Here is an 18,753-nt window from a genome sequence, read left to right on the forward strand (position 1 = left end):
CATGTGTAATCAGTTCCCCTGAGCAAAGAGTGAAGATCCGCCATTCCCTCTCCCTTCTCCTCATCCTCAGAACACTTGTTGATGAGAACATTACTTTCAGTGCAGAAGACCATCAAGTATCAAGACTAGCTCTTAATGTGGACACATCCTTCTCATCCCCAGTTAGTCATCATGGAGGAACATGCTAAAAATTGATTAGTCATTATCCTGGGAGACCAAGAAAGCAACCAGATCTTATCTCCTCCCAGAACCTGATTAAACCACAAAATCAAGATTAAGTTAATGTGTACGATGAGGATGAACATTTGAAGTTAGAGTCAAATGAACACATTTTGGCTGATATATTTGTCTACAAATGAAACATAGACCAGATATGTCACATAACTGTCTTGATTAATACTCTCCTGGTGTAAGAAGGTACCAGTAACCAATGTGTGTTATTCAAATCATTGTTATTGTACACTGCCGGTGGCATTTTGTGTGAGCTTCAATAATGTCAATTCACAGGAACCGTAAACCGTATATAAAGCTTGACAACAATCTACACAATATACACCACTTTTTGGTCTCAATGTTTGTGTGGTTTTTTGTTTGTATTTCAAGGGTGCTACATAACTGACAGTAAAGAAAATCAACTTTTTTATTTCCTGCTGCTGAATTTTCAAACTTTATGGATCCATTGTAACATTTGTGGATTGTTACATTTGTGTATGACATATCGTAACTAGTCAGGAGTTCAGTTTCAGCCACTGACACACTTTGACTAGATCAGTAAGAGCTACACTAGCATTCCACCTACAGCAGCTCATATCCTTCTCAAGTTACACTGGTTCATACTTTCTCTTACAAGCTAGAGTACTGTTTGGATGCCTACAGATATCAAATCTGGTCTGCAGTGATATTGAAATATATGACACTGACATATAATGTACCATAATGACTGTTGTTCTCAGTTGTAATGCCTACAGGCCATGCCCTGAGGAAGCTGTGTAATATGGGAGACTTAGAACGATAGAGGAAGGTATCGCCCCCTCTAATTGCTGTTAATCTAACCTCACTGGTCTTGAAAACCTAGACCTTGTGACCAGCATCAGCAGTATGAACGGCGCACACAAACATCCTACAATTATTCCTGGCATTTCGATTGACTCCCATGTGTCATATGAGATGTTTGCTTCCCTTCTCCCCCTTTCTCCCTCCATCGTGCCCCTCCCTTCACACCATATCACTCTTATTTTCAGAAGTGGCACACCTTTGGTCATATGATCACCTCGCTCTGATGATCAGGAATCTACCTTACAGGGCGTGGTTATTCATGCATTTCCTAGACCCTCTTGAGTTTCTCTCCTACCCAATGTGCTTTTGACATCACGGCAGAGCCACAATCTTTGCAGCAGAAAGAACAAAGTGCAGTAAAAGGTTGTTTAACATGAAGCATCCATCATCATGACCACATTGTTTTTGACATCATGACAGATCCACAATCTTGGGAGGAGAAAGTACAAAGTGCAGTAAAGGGGTATAAAAATGACGCATCGATCATCATGATCCAGAGGTGTTTGAAACTTCAAGAAAACTATCTATCCGCTCACCCTATACACACAGCAGGAAAGTATGATCATCAAACCACGGCTGCCATGCAATACAAGGCCATGAAAGAGCAACACAAGTCTATGGCAGGTCATAGTTAATCTATTGATGCTTGAGCTTGGTGACACAGGGGAGAGACTGTTGAACAAGTCTTCTCAAATTCAGCCTTCTGAAGGGACAAACTCCTAATACGTTGTAAATGGCTTTGTGAGGAAAGGCAGACTTAATTGATGACAAACGCCAAACAATGCAAAATGCTTCCTGACTCAGAGAACATGTAGGGTCTTTCCTTCCCATTCCCCACCCCAACTTCCCGACTCTTGACTTGATGTACATCCCAACTTCTTTCCCGACTGCAGGTTCCAAAATGTTTCCATACACACAAACGTTCTCTCTCCTTCCTTTCTCTTGCAAGATGCATGCCAAGACAATTTCCACACCAGCTGTGACCATGGCTTTGACAAATTAACCCATTGAGGATGGACTGATTTTGCTACAACATGCATTTCCCACAGACATCTGCCCAAGTATACTCAGGACTCGTCTTCAACGGGTTAATAATTCAGGCGACCCAAGGGTTCCCGCCTGTCAGTCAAACAATCCTGTCTACTCAATCTCATTGAAATCACCATGCATAGATCTGCTAGATCTGATGCTCAGTCTATTTCAATAAGACGTTTCTAGGCTTTCCTTTGTAATTATTCAGGAACTAATCTGTTTGCAAACGGTACAAGCTCTTGTATGTTTAATTACTATATATGCCATACATTTAGCGAGACTAATTTATTGTGAGTCAGGACTTCCCAACAATTTCGTAAGTGGTTAAATTTGCGATTGTGGAGTACCATACTAAATGGAGAAATGTATGCGTATACGTTACATTCACGTCCAGATCACATTTAATATATGCATGTGTTTTTAAATTCATGAATGGCACCTGACTCACAAAAATTGCGTACGTACAAACCTTGCGAAATATTTGATGCATACAGTATTAAAATCAACAAACACTTCTGTCACGTGTATCGAAGCAAACATGGGCGTCTTACCGTGAGGTCGTTGATGTCGTCGTAGCCTCCAATAAAGAGCTGGCCCAGGAGCTGATCCATATCCAGGGCACTCTGGTACTCTGGGGTTAGGTAGTTCACTGGTGCTGCAATGTTGTTGATGGTGGCAAAGGTGGTCCCGGGGAATGAGCTTCCAAGGTTGAAGATGGCCACACTGTAAGAAACGTTGGCTTCCAGTGACCCATCCCCTATGAACAGCTGAAGTTGGCCAAGGGCAAAAAGAGGTGACATACACAGTGAGTGTAGTTCAATATTAACATTACTGTTAACTGTACAAACGCACCATATCGGTCCTCACTGCATGTAATAATGATTTTGATTTACACAATGCTTCATCATAATGGTCCAGATTCATCATAAACATTTAGACAACTGAAAGTAATCACTTACATACTTTTTCAATTTCATGAAACACATTCTCTCATTCAACATTTCTACTATTTTATAATAATGCTGTATGTTATGTTGTATGATACTTGTAGTATTGCATTCTACTGGATGTGAAAATATGTAAATACATAAGTTGGGATTTTGATAACTGACTGGAATTTTAACAGAGTGAGAGGAAGGAAAGTTCTAAAATACCTCAACCAGTGAATCCGATTCCACCTTCCACTCCAGATAGAGCCTACCACCATTAACACCAAGAGCAAAGAAAAAGTCCTCATCCTCATCATCATCCCCCTCCTGGTAGATCAGCATGCCTGGGTCATGGCAATACCGGAAGCTGAATTCCAACACCTGTTCTGCACCCCTCAGCTGGTTTTCTTCCGAGTCTGACACGGCATCATAGCTTATGTAGGCATCGATGTCAATGTACTTTTCTGCTGCCACTGTGCACATTGAAAGTCCTGTCATGAAAACATGAGAGATGAAAATGTTATGTTTCATGCCTAATTTGACATCCAGAGATGTTTCAACTTTACTCCAGGATGATAGCATGGTTTTATCCATCTCACAACACATGAGTCTGCTGTATTGCAAAATAGATCATCTTGGTATTCAACAGCTGTGACTGTAGTGTAGCTGACGAGGAATCTACAGGTAAGTAAACAGTTTTAATGAGCTTGCTTGCATGAGATGGTCTATGTTGTTCAGAGAATAATTAACAGGAGGCAGATGGGATGGGAAAACTGTGTATAGACGTCTTCAGAGAAGTACTGAATCCAAAAATGTTGTTACACTGCATACGGTGTATTTCAAAAGCAGCACATTAATGCTGATTGCGCTAGCTGACTGTAGATTAATTGCGATTGGTAAATGCAGTGCTGGACTGCCTTGAAATATCATGCAAATTTGGAATACATCATTTCGTCGCCGGTCACACGAACCGACGAATCCCTCAGGTTTGCGTAAGAATGACAATTCGAGAAAATCGCGTTTGAAGTTAACCCATTTTTGACTTATGGTTGCTACACTTTCATGTCTATAATTTCCAATTATTTTTGTAGTACATCAGACTTCAATTCTTGCTCTAACTTGTGAAGTTTTTATCGAATTGTATTGTTAACAAATAAACGGGAAATCGTCAAAGAGCTGCGTGCATGTATTTTCGGTCTGCAAAGAACATTGTCATTTTCCATGTGTGTCCATATGTACATGTACATTGAGCGTTGTTATTGTCAATGCATGTATTACATAGTACGCGCACTGTGCGCGCGGTCAATGAACTGTTGAATCTCAAAAACTGATTCGTCGGTTCGGTGACCGCGCGTACTAGTACGCGCGGTCACCGAACCGTCGAATCGCCTGATTGTTTAACACACGCGTCTATGGGGAAAACAAATAATTTTCACAAATGGAATTACATACTTCTACAAAAGTGATAACTACGTAAAAATTACACCGAATTACACACTGAGAATTTCAGAATATGTAGTATGGAATGTCTACTATCGAAATGATTGAAAATCTCAAAATCGAAAATTTGACCTAAAATCGAGTGATTCGTCGGTTCGTGTGACCGGCGACGATTTTATTACTGCATGCACTGCATCCCCTGGTCTGTCACACCCAGCATTCTTCATACATTTTGTATGACACAACATGTCCCCATACACCCTCTTGTTTCTCTTGTTAGGAATACCAGGTACAAATTTTGCTTTAAAAAAAAAGAAAAAAAAAAAACTCTTTCTCCACAAACCAATGCTAAATTTTATTTTGGTCTACAATGTAAACCTCCAGTCCTAACAATTCTCTTATCTATGGTAGTTGACAGAAAATCAGACTTAAATATGATCACTTAAATAAAATCTTATGAAAGTAACTTGAAAGTCGCATAGATAGAATGTGCAGATGGCTGTGCATACATGTGAAAGAAAAGTGTGCTGCAGTCAAGGAACTACAATGTAAAGTGCTATTTTGGAGTGTGGTGCCTGACTGCCAAAAATTAAGCAAGATATGCATTTGAGTGAAAAAAAAAATCATACTCCAGAGTAGGATTTAGATTACACCCGCAATCACACTAAATGACATGATTTTTTTTGTTTTGTTTTGTGCTGCACTGCAAAATAACACACTGATGATGACAGAATTATCTTGTCAGATACAATTGATGGCAATACATTAGGATTTCAAATAGCATTTGCCTGACAGTGGACAAGTTATTCTTAACAATTACGATAGTCAAAAATACTGCACTTGGCCAAATGAATCAATTTGCAAAGGGCAATTAAATCTTACAGGTTTCAATAGGTAGTGAATTTACTAGCTTTGAATTGAAAGAACATTGATGGGTCATTTAAGCTATGGCTTTTGTTGATAGAAAGATCACAGCTGAAAATTGTCTTTTTTCCAATGTTGTCAACAATGGCCGTTTTGTAAAGGGAGGAGTGACATTGAACAGGAAGACACAGCGTAGCAGCCTCCAGTGAACATATTGATTTTCCTTTTGAAAGCTCTTCCTATTGACTGCTTTCGAAACAGGTATTGATTTCATAAGGTAAGTTCCTGTAAGAGCTGTGAGTTATATACAAGTCTGAAATTCTTGGAATATCAATTTTGTGTAAGGTGCAGCTTGTATTTAACTTTTGTGAGGCACATGCTTAATATATCTGTACAAGGTACAACAAGGGCGCCGGAAGCGGGGGGGCAGGGGTGGCACTTGCCCCCCCAAACAAAATGTTGGGGGGGCAAAACGAGTTTTTGCCCCCCCCCCCCCCCAAAGTGCCCCCTGTAACAAATAATTAATCACTGATTTAAAGACCAAAATGAACAATAAAGGCATATTTCTTGTCTAAATGTTGTAATTTCATAACTGAAAATGCAAAATTTTCGCCCCTAATGGGGCGAAAGTGCACTAACAACATACATTATTGTATCGATACACTATTAGTAACTTATGAGTAAATTTTGTGTATAGATGGTAGCCTCGTGTCCTCGAGTGTGCCCGCTGAAACATACCTTTAGAAAACCTTACATATATTTCATTTTCTTCTTTGCTTTCTAGTAGTGTAAGAATATTTTTCATTGTTCGAACGATGCGATCACGTTTAAGCTTTTAATGAGTACATTTCAGATAAATTGCAAAGTGAAAGTGGCTCGCTCTATAAAAGCGACTTTTATACTCTGTTTTTACAAAAAGTCCCTACCGTACATGGAGGGGGTATCCCCCTCCCACACCCTCCCCCGCTCGGTCGCTTTGCTTCCTCGACGAGGATCTCACAACATCACATAATATACCCCCGTATGTTAAGATCATGGTCCTTCCAACTGATTTTTTTCAATATGTTAATTCCATAGAAATTTGCTTTTAAATGTTCTATAAAGGCGACTTTTATACTCTGTTTTTACAAAAAGTCCCTACCGTGGGAGGGGGTATCCCCCCTCCCACACCCTCCCCCCACTCGGTCGCTTCGCTCCCTCGCCAAAGATCTCGCACCATCACATTATTAATGTACTCCCGTATGTTATGATCATAGTCCTTCCAACTGATTTTTTCAACATGTTAATTCCCCAGAAATTTGCTTTAATTCTCTATAAACGCGACTTTTATACTCTGTTTTTACAAAAAGTCCCCATCGTGGGAGGGGGTATCCCCCCTCCCACACCCTCCCCCTGCTCGGTCACTTCGCTCCCTCGCCGAGGATCTCACACCATCACATTATTATGTACTCCCGTATGTAATAATCACAGTCCTTCGCACTGATTATTTTCACCATGTTTAATTCGCGCCGAGGATCTCACATCGTCATAATGTGCCCCCGTTGAGATTTTGCCCCCCCAAAACCAGAAGTGTTCCAGCGCGCTTGAGGTACAAGGACATGTAATCCCTAGAGAAGATCTAGATTTTTGCCTTCTTGGCAAAAGTGAACAAAATGAGAACGATGACAGTGAATAAAAGCCACACTAAGGTACACCTGTACATTGTATAATGTCAATTCTGAATTTGCACACAAGACACTTGAGGTGAATACCATTACAACTGCGATATAAACTGATTTCCCGTAACTCTGAGAGAAATGAAGTACATAAGATTTTACAAGTACAATGTATTCAAGAACAAACACCTGACTGATAATTTTGCTAGTGTACTTAGTACTATTTGTATGCTGACAACTGTCACATACACACCAACTTAGTGATTACTGTCACAGGTATCTCTTAAATTGTCATCTCTTATGTGAATTAATTTAAGAATTTGTCATCAGCACAGAGCTCTACAAATTTCCTTGCTCTTTGCCATGAAGGAATGTCTTCCTAATATCAAGCGTGTATCTTCATGACCAGTGAGTGGAGAAAATTGTCTTTACCTGATATAAGTACTAGTGAGAAGAGTACGAGGAGATGTTGGCATGAAGATCTTTGGGATGGTTTCCATGGCAACAACCTCCGGCACTCAGTTTCTTTCAGTGATATCCCTGGATGCAACCAACCTGGCTGTACTTTCCTCCTCTTCATGGTTTCTGGCGTGTGTTCTTCTTCACAATGTAAGTACTGAAGATTACCGGTCTGTGACTGTTGGTTAGTGTGTCATGCTCCACACTGGACTGGTTTCTTCCTCATAATCCAACTCAGCTAACTTCTCATACATGTCACAGCCTGCACAAAATACATGTAGGATCATATCATCAGTGTTCCCAAAATTTGTTCAAAGAGTTTCATCGCATCCAGTCATAATCCTCACAGACATTTCATCTCTCCGTGCATATTTTTCATTTTCCAAAATCCTGGTTCCTCAATACACTTTGTTCTTTCTCAGAGCAATACTCCAGTTCCAATCCATGAATATTTCTCCTTGTCCTGGTGGGACATGGCAACCACCTGAAATCAACAAAACAAAGAAAAGAATATAAATGACTGTCTGCATGACAGCATACACACAGAGAGTGTTATCAATAATGAATACATCATACAATATGTGATATAAAGTTTGAAAGAACAACACTAGTAATAACAAGCCTATCATGCCAGTTAATGAATTATTACCAGGATGTACTAATATTCATCAGGCAGTAGGTTTTACATAATCATTTTCTATTCCAGGACCTCTACACTTTTGCAAACTTGTCATCGTAAGACACTGTACAGAATTCATAAATTTCCAGTCAATATAAACTGAACAATTTTATGAAGTATCCAAAAAACTTATGTGTATTCACTACAAAATTACATTTTCATGGGAGAAAATATCTGCTACAGTGCATTTGTTCATATCACTAATGCTAATGTGAAAGTAAGACGCAATCTTTCACCAAGTTCAGGGGTCGCACTTAACTTTTTTTTTAACTAGCCAGGCGGACTACCTAGAATCAATTTTGATACTGAAGCAATATTTTGGCTAGCCAGACGGACTAGTAACTTCAGAATTTTATGATTTTTGGCTAGTCCGACATGATTTTGGGTGGCCAATGGCCAGCGGACCATCGCCAATTTCGAACCCTGAAGTTAGAATTCACATGAAAAAAATAAACCTGGCATACATTGTATTTTATCTGCTAATTAATTGAAATTCATCTCAAGTTCAATTTGATTTGATGTAGCTACTTTCCAAACAAAGGACAAAAGCAACTATCAGCCAGCCCAAAAATAGATTATGACGATATTTCCAATCAACACTCAAACCTGCTCAATCTGATTTGAGAAATATGTATTCCTACATCACAGTCACAAAAGTCTGGGATGATGTTCGAAAGGAACTGAGCAAGGTACATGTAATTAGTAAGCTTCCAGACACTCGAGAACTGTGATGAATCCAGCCCGCAAATTTCGCAGTACTCCAGAGTCTCTTGATCACCCTGTCTGTCTGTAGATAATTAGGCTAAGACTATGCGGCGTACTCCTGCAACCACGCATCCCTCCACCAACAGACCCTCCCCTCTCTCTCCAGATGGCTAATCAAGTCCAATGGCACTCACACAGCGTGTTACACACAGCACAGGAAATTCTTCGTTTGTTGGCTGTAATGAGACTAATTTCCCCAAGTTATGGCCAGCTTTGCACAAGGGGTAGATTTCTAAAGACATAAATCTACACTTTATGGGGGGTGGAGCAATTTGTAATACCTCACTTTCTCTACACTATGATATAAATCAAAACAATGATGACAGCACCACATGTAAAGCTGCATTGAATGAAATATTGATCCCCAAACAAAATGTAGAGTCAAAATCAGTTCAGTGTTGTGTGAAGGTCACATGTCATGAATCTTTCAGTCAAGAGGTACAAATGTACAATCTTGTTTCATAAAATTTTATGCAATATTTTACAAGTATATCTACATGTAGATCATATTCACCCTTTTAAGGGTGAACTAAAAAGCATGATGAATTGACGGTCTGGTTGAATAGGAAAGTCAAACAGAGCAGAAGATTGACTAAAAAAAAAAATCAAATAAAAAAATCACAGAGTAAGGTGCTTGGTCAACTACACATGACAATCTTTCAAGCTTGGAGATATTTTAAGAAGATTTGTCATCAGCCCCTGATTGTTTTTTCAATCCCCTTAATTCTAAACCTCTAATCCATAGTATAATCTCTGATGAATGCTCATAGCATAGAGATAAAAGTTACCCTTAGAAACCAAACATTATATACATCCATGAGCAACCCAAGGAATGCACAAAGTTGCTTGTTATGATTCTTGAAATTAACTTGAATATCAAATGTTTGAGTCAGTAAACAATCAAAAAAATATAAGCAGTGCAATGCAAGACAACATTATCTTGTCTGGTTTTTTTTTTTTTTCTTTTTTTTTTATATCAAAGTCCTCAGGACTGGCAATTTTCTTTCGTTATATATTGACATTTTGTTATAACAGAACAAATAAACAATAAAAAAAAAAATAGGGTGGATAATGTTGCAGCCCGAATTTTTACTTTACTGTAACGAGAATTTTGTTAGAACCATGTTCATCCTAACGGGAGTGCACTGTATAATGTTGAGTAAGGGTCACCACCACTGGTGTGTCATATGAAGTGTGTGGATCTTGAAGTCATGCACCTCTTGTCTTGTGATGGTCTTGTCTTCTAAGGATCTTGGGGTCTCCCAAGTCTTGGGGTCTCCCAGATTGTTAATAGGATAATCACACACATTTCCTGACTCACAGCTATTCTGTCTCTGCCCATTACAATGGGGCATTATAAAGTGAGAACTACAAACTTCCAGTTTGACAACCAGCAATTTCCTTTTTTCCAAAAACAAAAACAGAAATTTCACGGCTCCCTTTTCTTCTGAACCTCCTCCTTTGCTGTTACTCTGTGACCACACAAAATGCATTACAGTCTACAAAATACTGCACATACTGCTACAATGTGTAGACCCCATCAAATATGTGTTCAACTTACTTTTAATATGAAGTAAGTTATAAAGTAAGGATACACGTCTGTATTTCAATGTCTTATAAGGCACTCTACAGGAATTATGTAATCAATTCCAAATTACCACAATATCGTAGCAACATAAGAACTAAATCAACACAAAAAGGGAAAAAAGAGTACTCTCAATCTCCATCATAAGTAAAATTTCCATCTCCCCGTCTATCAGACTGTCAATCGCTATTAATAATACAACCGTGTACATGCTAAAAAACGTCCAACCACAGTGCACCACACAGCACAGTACAGAAGAATTGATACATATGTGTTGCACATATGAATACACTGTACCTTGTATCACACTCCCTATTTTGTATTTTTATATATGACACATTGCATTGCATTGACATACATTCATTAATTTGTCTTTTAAGGAAACTAGAAGAGTGTTTGCATGAGTCACTTTTTAAGACAAACTGTGTATCTACAGTGTACATACTGTATACATCATATATTTCGCGAGTCTAAATTTTCGCGAATTGGGAATTCCCTTTGATTCCGAGAGCGGTTAAATTCGCGATTGTAGAGTCCTGTACTGAACAGGCCTAATGTACACGCGTACGTCACATCCACATTGGGATCAGAGTCAATATTTTCGCCTGTCTTTAATTTTGCGAACAGCACCTGACTCGCGAAATTCGTGAAAATAAAACCTCGCGAAATATTCAGCATATACAGTTAGTGTAATTATTGAATACAAAACCTGAAATCACTGTACACAGTCTGGATAAAACTTGACTGTACAGTGTAACATATGTTTTTGCAAACTGACTGGAGGTGGACAACTATATATTTTCATTGTTTCATCTGAACTTGAACACAAGAGGAAATAGTTCCAATCTTCAAGACTCATCAAGCTGAAGTCAAATGTCAAAAATCCAGCAGCTGTGTTCCATTATGGCTTGTACAGTAAGAGCCTCTGTGTCCAAAAATCTATCACCTATACAATAGACAATACTTCCAAGATTTGTTTTCTGTTACAGACTGTATTCTGAGATGCACTAGAAATACTTGTAGATTGTACACACCCCCCCCCCATAAAAAAAAAAAAATATATATATATATATATATATATATTTTTTTTTTTATATTCATTTTATTTAAAAAAACAGCAGTGAACATTTACATGTATACATTCAGAAATGCAACCCATGGGAATTAGATAGGAAAATATTTACAAGATAGACTGCATAAAGAATTCTCTGTGATGGTATTATTAAATTGCATACTGGTATTGTGCCACAGTATTCAGTGTGACTGTTTAGGTCACCTCCTCTTCAAGCCGTTCACATTTCAAACCCCACTAAAAAGCAGTATACCTACGGAGATCAACTGCTGATCATTATTAGAGGGATCATGACTATACACATCGCTGGACTGATTCCCACTGTAGGCCTTTGAGCAGGAATCTAATGCCTTGTTTGTCTGCTTCCACAGCCCCTAATCCAGCATCTCTCCAGCTCGTACCCAGTCCCTCCCTCATTACTAGGTATCTGGCCCATTCCTCACCATTTCCTAGCTCCCACTGCACCAGCCCCTCCCTCACCCCTCCAAACCCCTCCCTGGCCCTCATTCAAACAGTTTCAAAACTGTGCACATACTGTAGTAATTGTAATGTCTAAGTGTTTCCTTCAATGGTGAGGATTATGACAGTATACATGTGCTGTACGTCAGGTAAGTACATTTTGTATAAATACCCGAATCTCCAGAAAGATTTTGGCATAGCTCTATTCATGCACACTAATAATGAAGAACAGAGTATTCTTTATGGTATTTGGGTGAACTGTATTTAAATTCTTCTGCATCATCACATAAAGAGGCAAAGGAAGTGAGGTAAAAATGTAAGAATAAAACAATAATGAAAAAAATACATGTGCATACATTATCTCTGGAGTAAAGACAATAAGAACATAACAATAAAATCACTTTTGTTTGACTCACACAGCACAGGTATCTGGGTAATTAACCCTGGGGCGCTCCTTCACACAGCGGCCATGGTCTTTAAAAACGTTTTTCTACGAGTTCATCTCCATACCTTCTGTTCATTCCTTCGTTTTTTGAAACCTTTGCATGGCACTTTGCACATCAACGATATGAATATGCATGAATACGTGTATATTCGGTATATTCAGCGTGGTATGGTCATAGGCAATGTTTTTAGCCTTTGGACAAGGCCCTTTCACTTCGCGCTTTGTAGTGGCGAACAAAAGGGTTCGAGTGAAAAGCAGCGGCAAGCAGAGAGCGATCAGGCGCCACACAATGTTGCGCAGCAAGAGTGCCTGGTCAAAAGGTTACACTGGCACCAGCTAGCGCATGCGCTTAGATTTAAAATCGGAGCAGTTGTAGCTCTCACAGAATCCTCTTGACCGAATCATTTCAAGTCATCAATTTGGACAGAAAGGGACTAATGTTCCCAGGTACACAGTGTGTGTGTTGTCAACAATTGGACTACATCAGTATCTATTCAAATTGAAGCAATTTTTAGTACTTAATTGGGAATTTATGGGCAATACTACCCCGTACAAGACCCCAAATTCTAAAATCCACAGCCCGACGCAAAGCATTCAGGCTGGTCAGAGATATTGGGTAATCTGAAAATTCAGCGAAACAAATGACAGGCATACTGTTTGATTCAAGTTTGATTCAAGGGGTTCGATTGCAAGCATGTAATGCTTCACAAAACAGTCTGTTTGAATTACATGTACCTACTGTATGCTATATCATGCTTATATTTTGTTTTGTTTGCATAAAACTACTGTACATTACTGAAGGAGGCATGTACCACATTTTTTAGTTTTTCTCCTAATGATCCTAATTCCTAGGGATCCTTACTTTTTGACATTTTGTTCATTTATGACATGAGAAAACAGGAATTAACTGTAAAATCAAACTCAAACAGTCTTTTACTAATGTTTCAGGTGCTTGTAAAAAAAAAAAAAAAAATGCTATTGTGCTTGTGGCTGTCATACTTAGATCAAATCACACAATAAAAAGGTACTTTACATGTATGTACAGCATTTGTACTTAAGTAGGCCCCCAACATTATGTTTGTGCTGAATGAGATGCAAAATACTTTTATCCATTGGTTGACTCGAGTCGGCCATATCGTGTTTTCTGCCCTTGACTCTAGAACTGTATGACTCCTACGAGGGAGTAAAGAACAATTCCACACCATCATGTGAGCATTGACTCAAATCAATATAAAAGTATAGAGTACATTGTATGGCATATCGCGAAATAGGTCCCCACTCCATTCACCACCATTCATTTCGTCATAGCCAGGGACTTCTTTCAACTTCCATAAGACTTTGCACATAGTGGAGACGCACACGCAGAACAAGAGGGGACCGATATCATGATTTGGCCGAGTATAGAATATGATTAACAGAATGGTAAAAGTTTCATCAAATCTGACCAAAATAAGAAAGTCTCCCTCCCCTCCCAGAGTCTCACATTTCCACCAAAACAGAGTGGTTGCAACCACAAATTCACTATTCTAATGTTACACAGAATCATGTGCAACTTGGCTGTGGCAATGATTTCATGAACTCAGCAAACTGTCACTGGTTTATGCAGAGAAATATCATATGTAGATGCTATTGCACTGCTCGACACAATGTTACTAGCACGCCAATTCTGCAAAATAAGTTAATTGCTCGAAGGAATTGAATTAAAACAAAATATACACGAATATTTGAACATATGGGACTAAGCACTTACCATTTTACGTGGTCCACATCAAGCAAACCGATTGATTTAAGTCTCAGTTAATACACCATGAGCACTCTATTATAAATAAAGAAAGGTGGTAAATAATGTCTACTTACTAAATATGTTGATACATCAAATGAGGATTGCAGCATTAGTAAGGAAATAGTTTGCAGCGACCGTGATTACCGTGTCGCCTGTGGTTGCTCCTGCGTAGAATTTGAACGGCTTGCTACACGGTTTCTTCACGCTCGACGCCAATCAGCAGGGACGCCGTTGCGTAGTCAAGTGTGTTACTGGGTGGGGATTACGGTATTACCAAAGGTTCGCGAGAAGCCATTCAACTCACAAAACCTACAATGACTCATTATTGACGAGAATCAGAGCGCTAAGCGGAATTGCGGCGCTGATCTGAGTGGACAGAAGTTGTGCACTGCATGATCATTAATCATAACAATCAATGTTTATGTAATGAACTTTCTGCTCATAGGCATATAGTCTTACGATTGTTTTCTGTCTACCTGATGAACCGTTCTTCCTTTCAATAAAATTAGTTTTACTAAAATACGTAGGCCTATTTTGTAGTTCTTTAATCTGCCGCGGGCTCTGATGCCATCTTTGAGAGTACCAGTGTCCAGGGCCGCAGAAAGTTTTGTTTTTGTTTTTCCTGTTTTTTTGTTTGTTTGTTTGTTTGTTTTTTTTGTGTGTATGTTTGGACTTTGGGGGTGTCAAGGGTCGATGGTACCCCTTTTTTGACGAAAAAATAGTCATGGTTCTGGTGGGGCCCTTGTTATCGTTCTTGCCTGATATTATACCTCTCTTTTGATAGCCGTGCTCAATCCCAAATAATTACAACATCAAAAGTGATATAAGCGTGATATTCATCTGTATGATTTTTTTTTTTTTTTTTTTTTTTAAGCAACAGGTGGAAGATCAAATTCTTGCTTTTGGTCAGTTGTTTCCTCATCACGCCCCCTCTTGTTTGCTAACGTGATAATGGAAATAGATCGAGGTGAAAGTAATAACAGTGCGGCTTATTACCATCTATACTGTTGCAAGCACGACAAACTGGATACGAGTTACGTTGTGTATCTCCACAAGTTTTTACTGATTACCTCTGGAGACGTTGAGTTAATAATTGCAAAATAATTTTCCCTGTTTTATAGTGCAGGCAAAACTGCACTCCTATTGAAGACGTACAGGCTACAGGACCTATCTACAGACTACATAATGCCCCGCCTCACGAGCACTTCGATGGTGCGTGGTCTAAATGCCGAGTTCCAACTGATAAAAGAAATTGAAATAAAATATTATTTGCCTACACTCTCTAAACTTTTGAAAGATACCTGCAAAGTTCATGGCGGCAACACAGTCATGCATGCATACAAGAAGCACAGAATTATACTAACACTGATTCGGGAAACTCGTTGCGTATAATGTATCACAAACTCATGAAGAGAGTTACATCAGTTTTTTTAATATTTCAAGATACTTTATCATCATTGCAATTATCATTAAACATACGACCACTATTATCGTCATAATTATCTTATCAAGTCTATATTGTCAGCATCATTGTTGTTATTGTTATCATTTAATAGGCCCTATCATCATCATCATCATCATCATCATCATCATCATCATCATCATCATCGATATAGATAGTAAATAAGAGCAACAAAGTACAAATGCTGTGACAAATCAATTCAAACCAATTCCTAGCCGATCAAAATCAGATATCCCTTCAAAAAGATGCATGACAATAACGAGAAGGATTAATTAATATCAGTACGTTCCGAAAAACACAATATGAGGGAAAGCAACGAGGTTTGTCACCAACTGAGGGTCCTCGTTTGGTTAAAGACGGAACGTTGAGGAGTATTTTGAAGAAGAAGAAGAAGAGGGCGCTATGAAACATTACACGGCTCACATCGGGGGTGTTTCATTAGCGCTGACAAGTTGTCAGTCTTTGACAATTTCAGCAAAATCCTTGGTTTTGATTGGCTGAGATGCTCTGGTCACTGACTGTTACCATGAGGATTGTCAGAGACTGACAGTCTCTGACAATTTCAGCAAAATCCTTGGTTTTGATTGGCTGAGATGCTCCTGGTCACTGACTGTTACCATGAGGATTGTCAGAGACTGACAACTTGTCAGCACTGACAACTTTCATGAAACGGTACCAGGAAGCCATGCCCACATCAAGGGGGGGGGGGGGGTGGTGTTCAGGGGGTTCCGCGGACCCCCCCCCCCCCCGTTTGCCAGCAACAGAAGCAAACAACAACAACAAAAACAACAAACAAAACACTCCCCACCCCCACCCCCCCCACCCCGAAAAAAAGTGTCAGATCAGGGGGGGGGGGGGGGGACGTTTTGGTCGGATATGTTTCCGACAAGCTACTGAAATCCTTGCATCTGATCGGCTGAGAGCAAATTTGTCCGATATGAGAAATCCGTCTTTTCAAAGTCGACTTGAAAGATAACCTTTCATGAAAACTAGTTAATTGCCGGAATAAGTTGGCCTGGGCCTGTATAATATGTTCCAGCTTATTTTCTTCAAATATAATGAAAAGATATAAATAGAAATGTTATACTTTAAAAAAAGAACACGATGAACTGTCTGGTATTTCTGTATGTGTGATACTGCCTTTTATGATTGCATGCTCATTAGCACCTATGTTGGTATTCTTTCGTAATGTTTATTTTCTCATACATGCCGCAATTCAGCTGGTGAATAATTATGTATACACAGAATCAATCAAATCTCACAAATATAGGGGCTTATACTTTAGTAGTTAAAGGATGTTCTTTAATTGCTATTCGTAATGAATTGCCAGAGTGTATAGGGCCTATACTTAAGTCCATTACTGAGATTCTGTATTGAATGCAGATGGAGTCATTATTTTCACATTCGTCATGGCTAACTTGCATTCTTTTAGCTCAGTGCAGATACCCCCGAGGGCAAAATTGCCCCGGCTAATACTGGTTAGTGATATGGTTAGGTTGGGTTTTAGGGTTAGAGTTTGGGTTAGGGGTAGGATTAGGTTCAGGATTAGGGTTAGGCAGTGGCGTATCTAGGGGGGGGGGGCAAGGGGGGCACGTGCCCCGGGCGCCACTCCGTGGGGGCGCAAAAAAACGAAAAAAAAAAACGAAGAAGAAGAAAACAAGAAAAGAAGAAGAAAAAGAAGAAGAAGAAGAAGAAAAAAAAAACTCGCCCGAAAGGGGGAGGGAGAATGGTGGGGGAGGGGGGGGGGGAGGGCAGAAAACCAAATCAAACAAGATAAAAACAAAACATGATGACGCGGACAAAATGATAGTGTTCACACAAAAATTCCATGTTTTGTGAGCTGAAATACAACAATTTTCGGCTCGCTCGCTGCGCTCGCTCGCCAAAATTTATATAAAAAAGAAGGTAAGAACAAAACGTGATGATGACAAAATGACAGTGTCTATTGTGTTCACACATATCATTTTATATTTAGCAGGCAAAATGTTTCACGGAGCAGCGGCTGCAATTTCATTCGTTCTGCAATTATTTCATTCGTTCTGAAGCGATCGCCAATTGGATCAAAAGAGGGCGTCAACGGTTTCGAACATACGGGGGGGGGGGGCGCAAAAAAACAACAATAAATCAAACAAGAAAAGAACAAAACGCAATGATGACGCGGAAATATACAAATTTCGGCTCACTCGCTCGTACTAATTTAGAGTATTTTTTCAAGTCCTCAGTTTGTTGGTATAAATCGTTATCTATAAGGCCGTCACTATATCTTGATTAGAATTGTAAGATTTAATAAGCAAAAAATGACAAGAGTTTCATGATTTGTAAGCTGAAATACAAAAATTTTCGGCTCGCTCGCTGCGCTCGCTCGCCAAAATTTGTATAAAAAAGAGAGGAAGATAAGAACAAAACGTGACGATGACGCGGACAAAATGATAATGTCTATTGTGTTCACTCATGTCATTTTATATTTAGCAGGAAAAATGTTACACGGAGCAGCGACTGCAATTTCATTCGTTCTGAAGCGATCGCCGATTGGATCAAAAGAGGACGCCAACGGTTTCGAACATACGGGGGAGGGGGGCGCAAAAAAAAAATCAAAAAAGATAAGAAAAAACGTAATGATGACGCAGAAATTACAAATTTCGGCTCACTCGCTCGTACTAATTTAGAGTATTTTTTTCAAGTCCTCAGTTTGTTGGTATAAATCGTTAGGTCGTCACTATAATTGTAAGATTTAAAAAGCAAAAAATGACAAAAATTCCATGTTTTGTAAGCTGAAATACAAAAATTTTCGGCTCGCTCGCTGCGCTCGCTCGCCAAAATTTATATATATAAAAAAATAAGAACAATACGTGATGATGACGAGGACATTTACAAATTTCAGCTCACTCGCGCGCACTAATTTAGAGTATTTTTTAAAGTCCTCAGTTTTTTGGTATAAATCGATATCTATAAGGCTGTCACTATATCTTGATTAGAATTGTAAGATTTGGTAAGCAAAAAATGACAAGAATTCCATGTTTTGTAAGCTGAAATACAAAAATTTTCGGCTCGCTCGCTGCGCTCGCTCG

General features: G+C 39.1%; 1 protein-coding gene across 1 annotated transcript in view; it reads right to left on the bottom strand.

Annotated features, from left to right (window-relative positions):
• LOC140240723 (uncharacterized) overlaps positions 1–7,620 on the bottom strand; it is a 68,879-nt gene extending 61,259 nt beyond the window's left edge. The window contains exons 1-3 of the mRNA XM_072320487.1: positions 7,409–7,620; positions 3,243–3,508; positions 2,640–2,855 (exon numbers count right to left, since the gene is read on the bottom strand). Of these exons, the coding sequence (XP_072176588.1) occupies positions 2,640–2,855; positions 3,243–3,508; positions 7,409–7,556 (630 nt within the window). The 5' untranslated portion in view covers positions 7,557–7,620. The remainder of the gene's footprint in view (positions 1–2,639; positions 2,856–3,242; positions 3,509–7,408) is intronic.
• Positions 7,621–18,753: the final 11,133 nt, after the last annotated feature.

Source organism: Diadema setosum, chromosome 17 (genome assembly GCF_964275005.1).
Source record: "Diadema setosum chromosome 17, eeDiaSeto1, whole genome shotgun sequence".
Taxonomy (NCBI): Eukaryota; Metazoa; Echinodermata; class Echinoidea; order Diadematoida; family Diadematidae; genus Diadema; species Diadema setosum.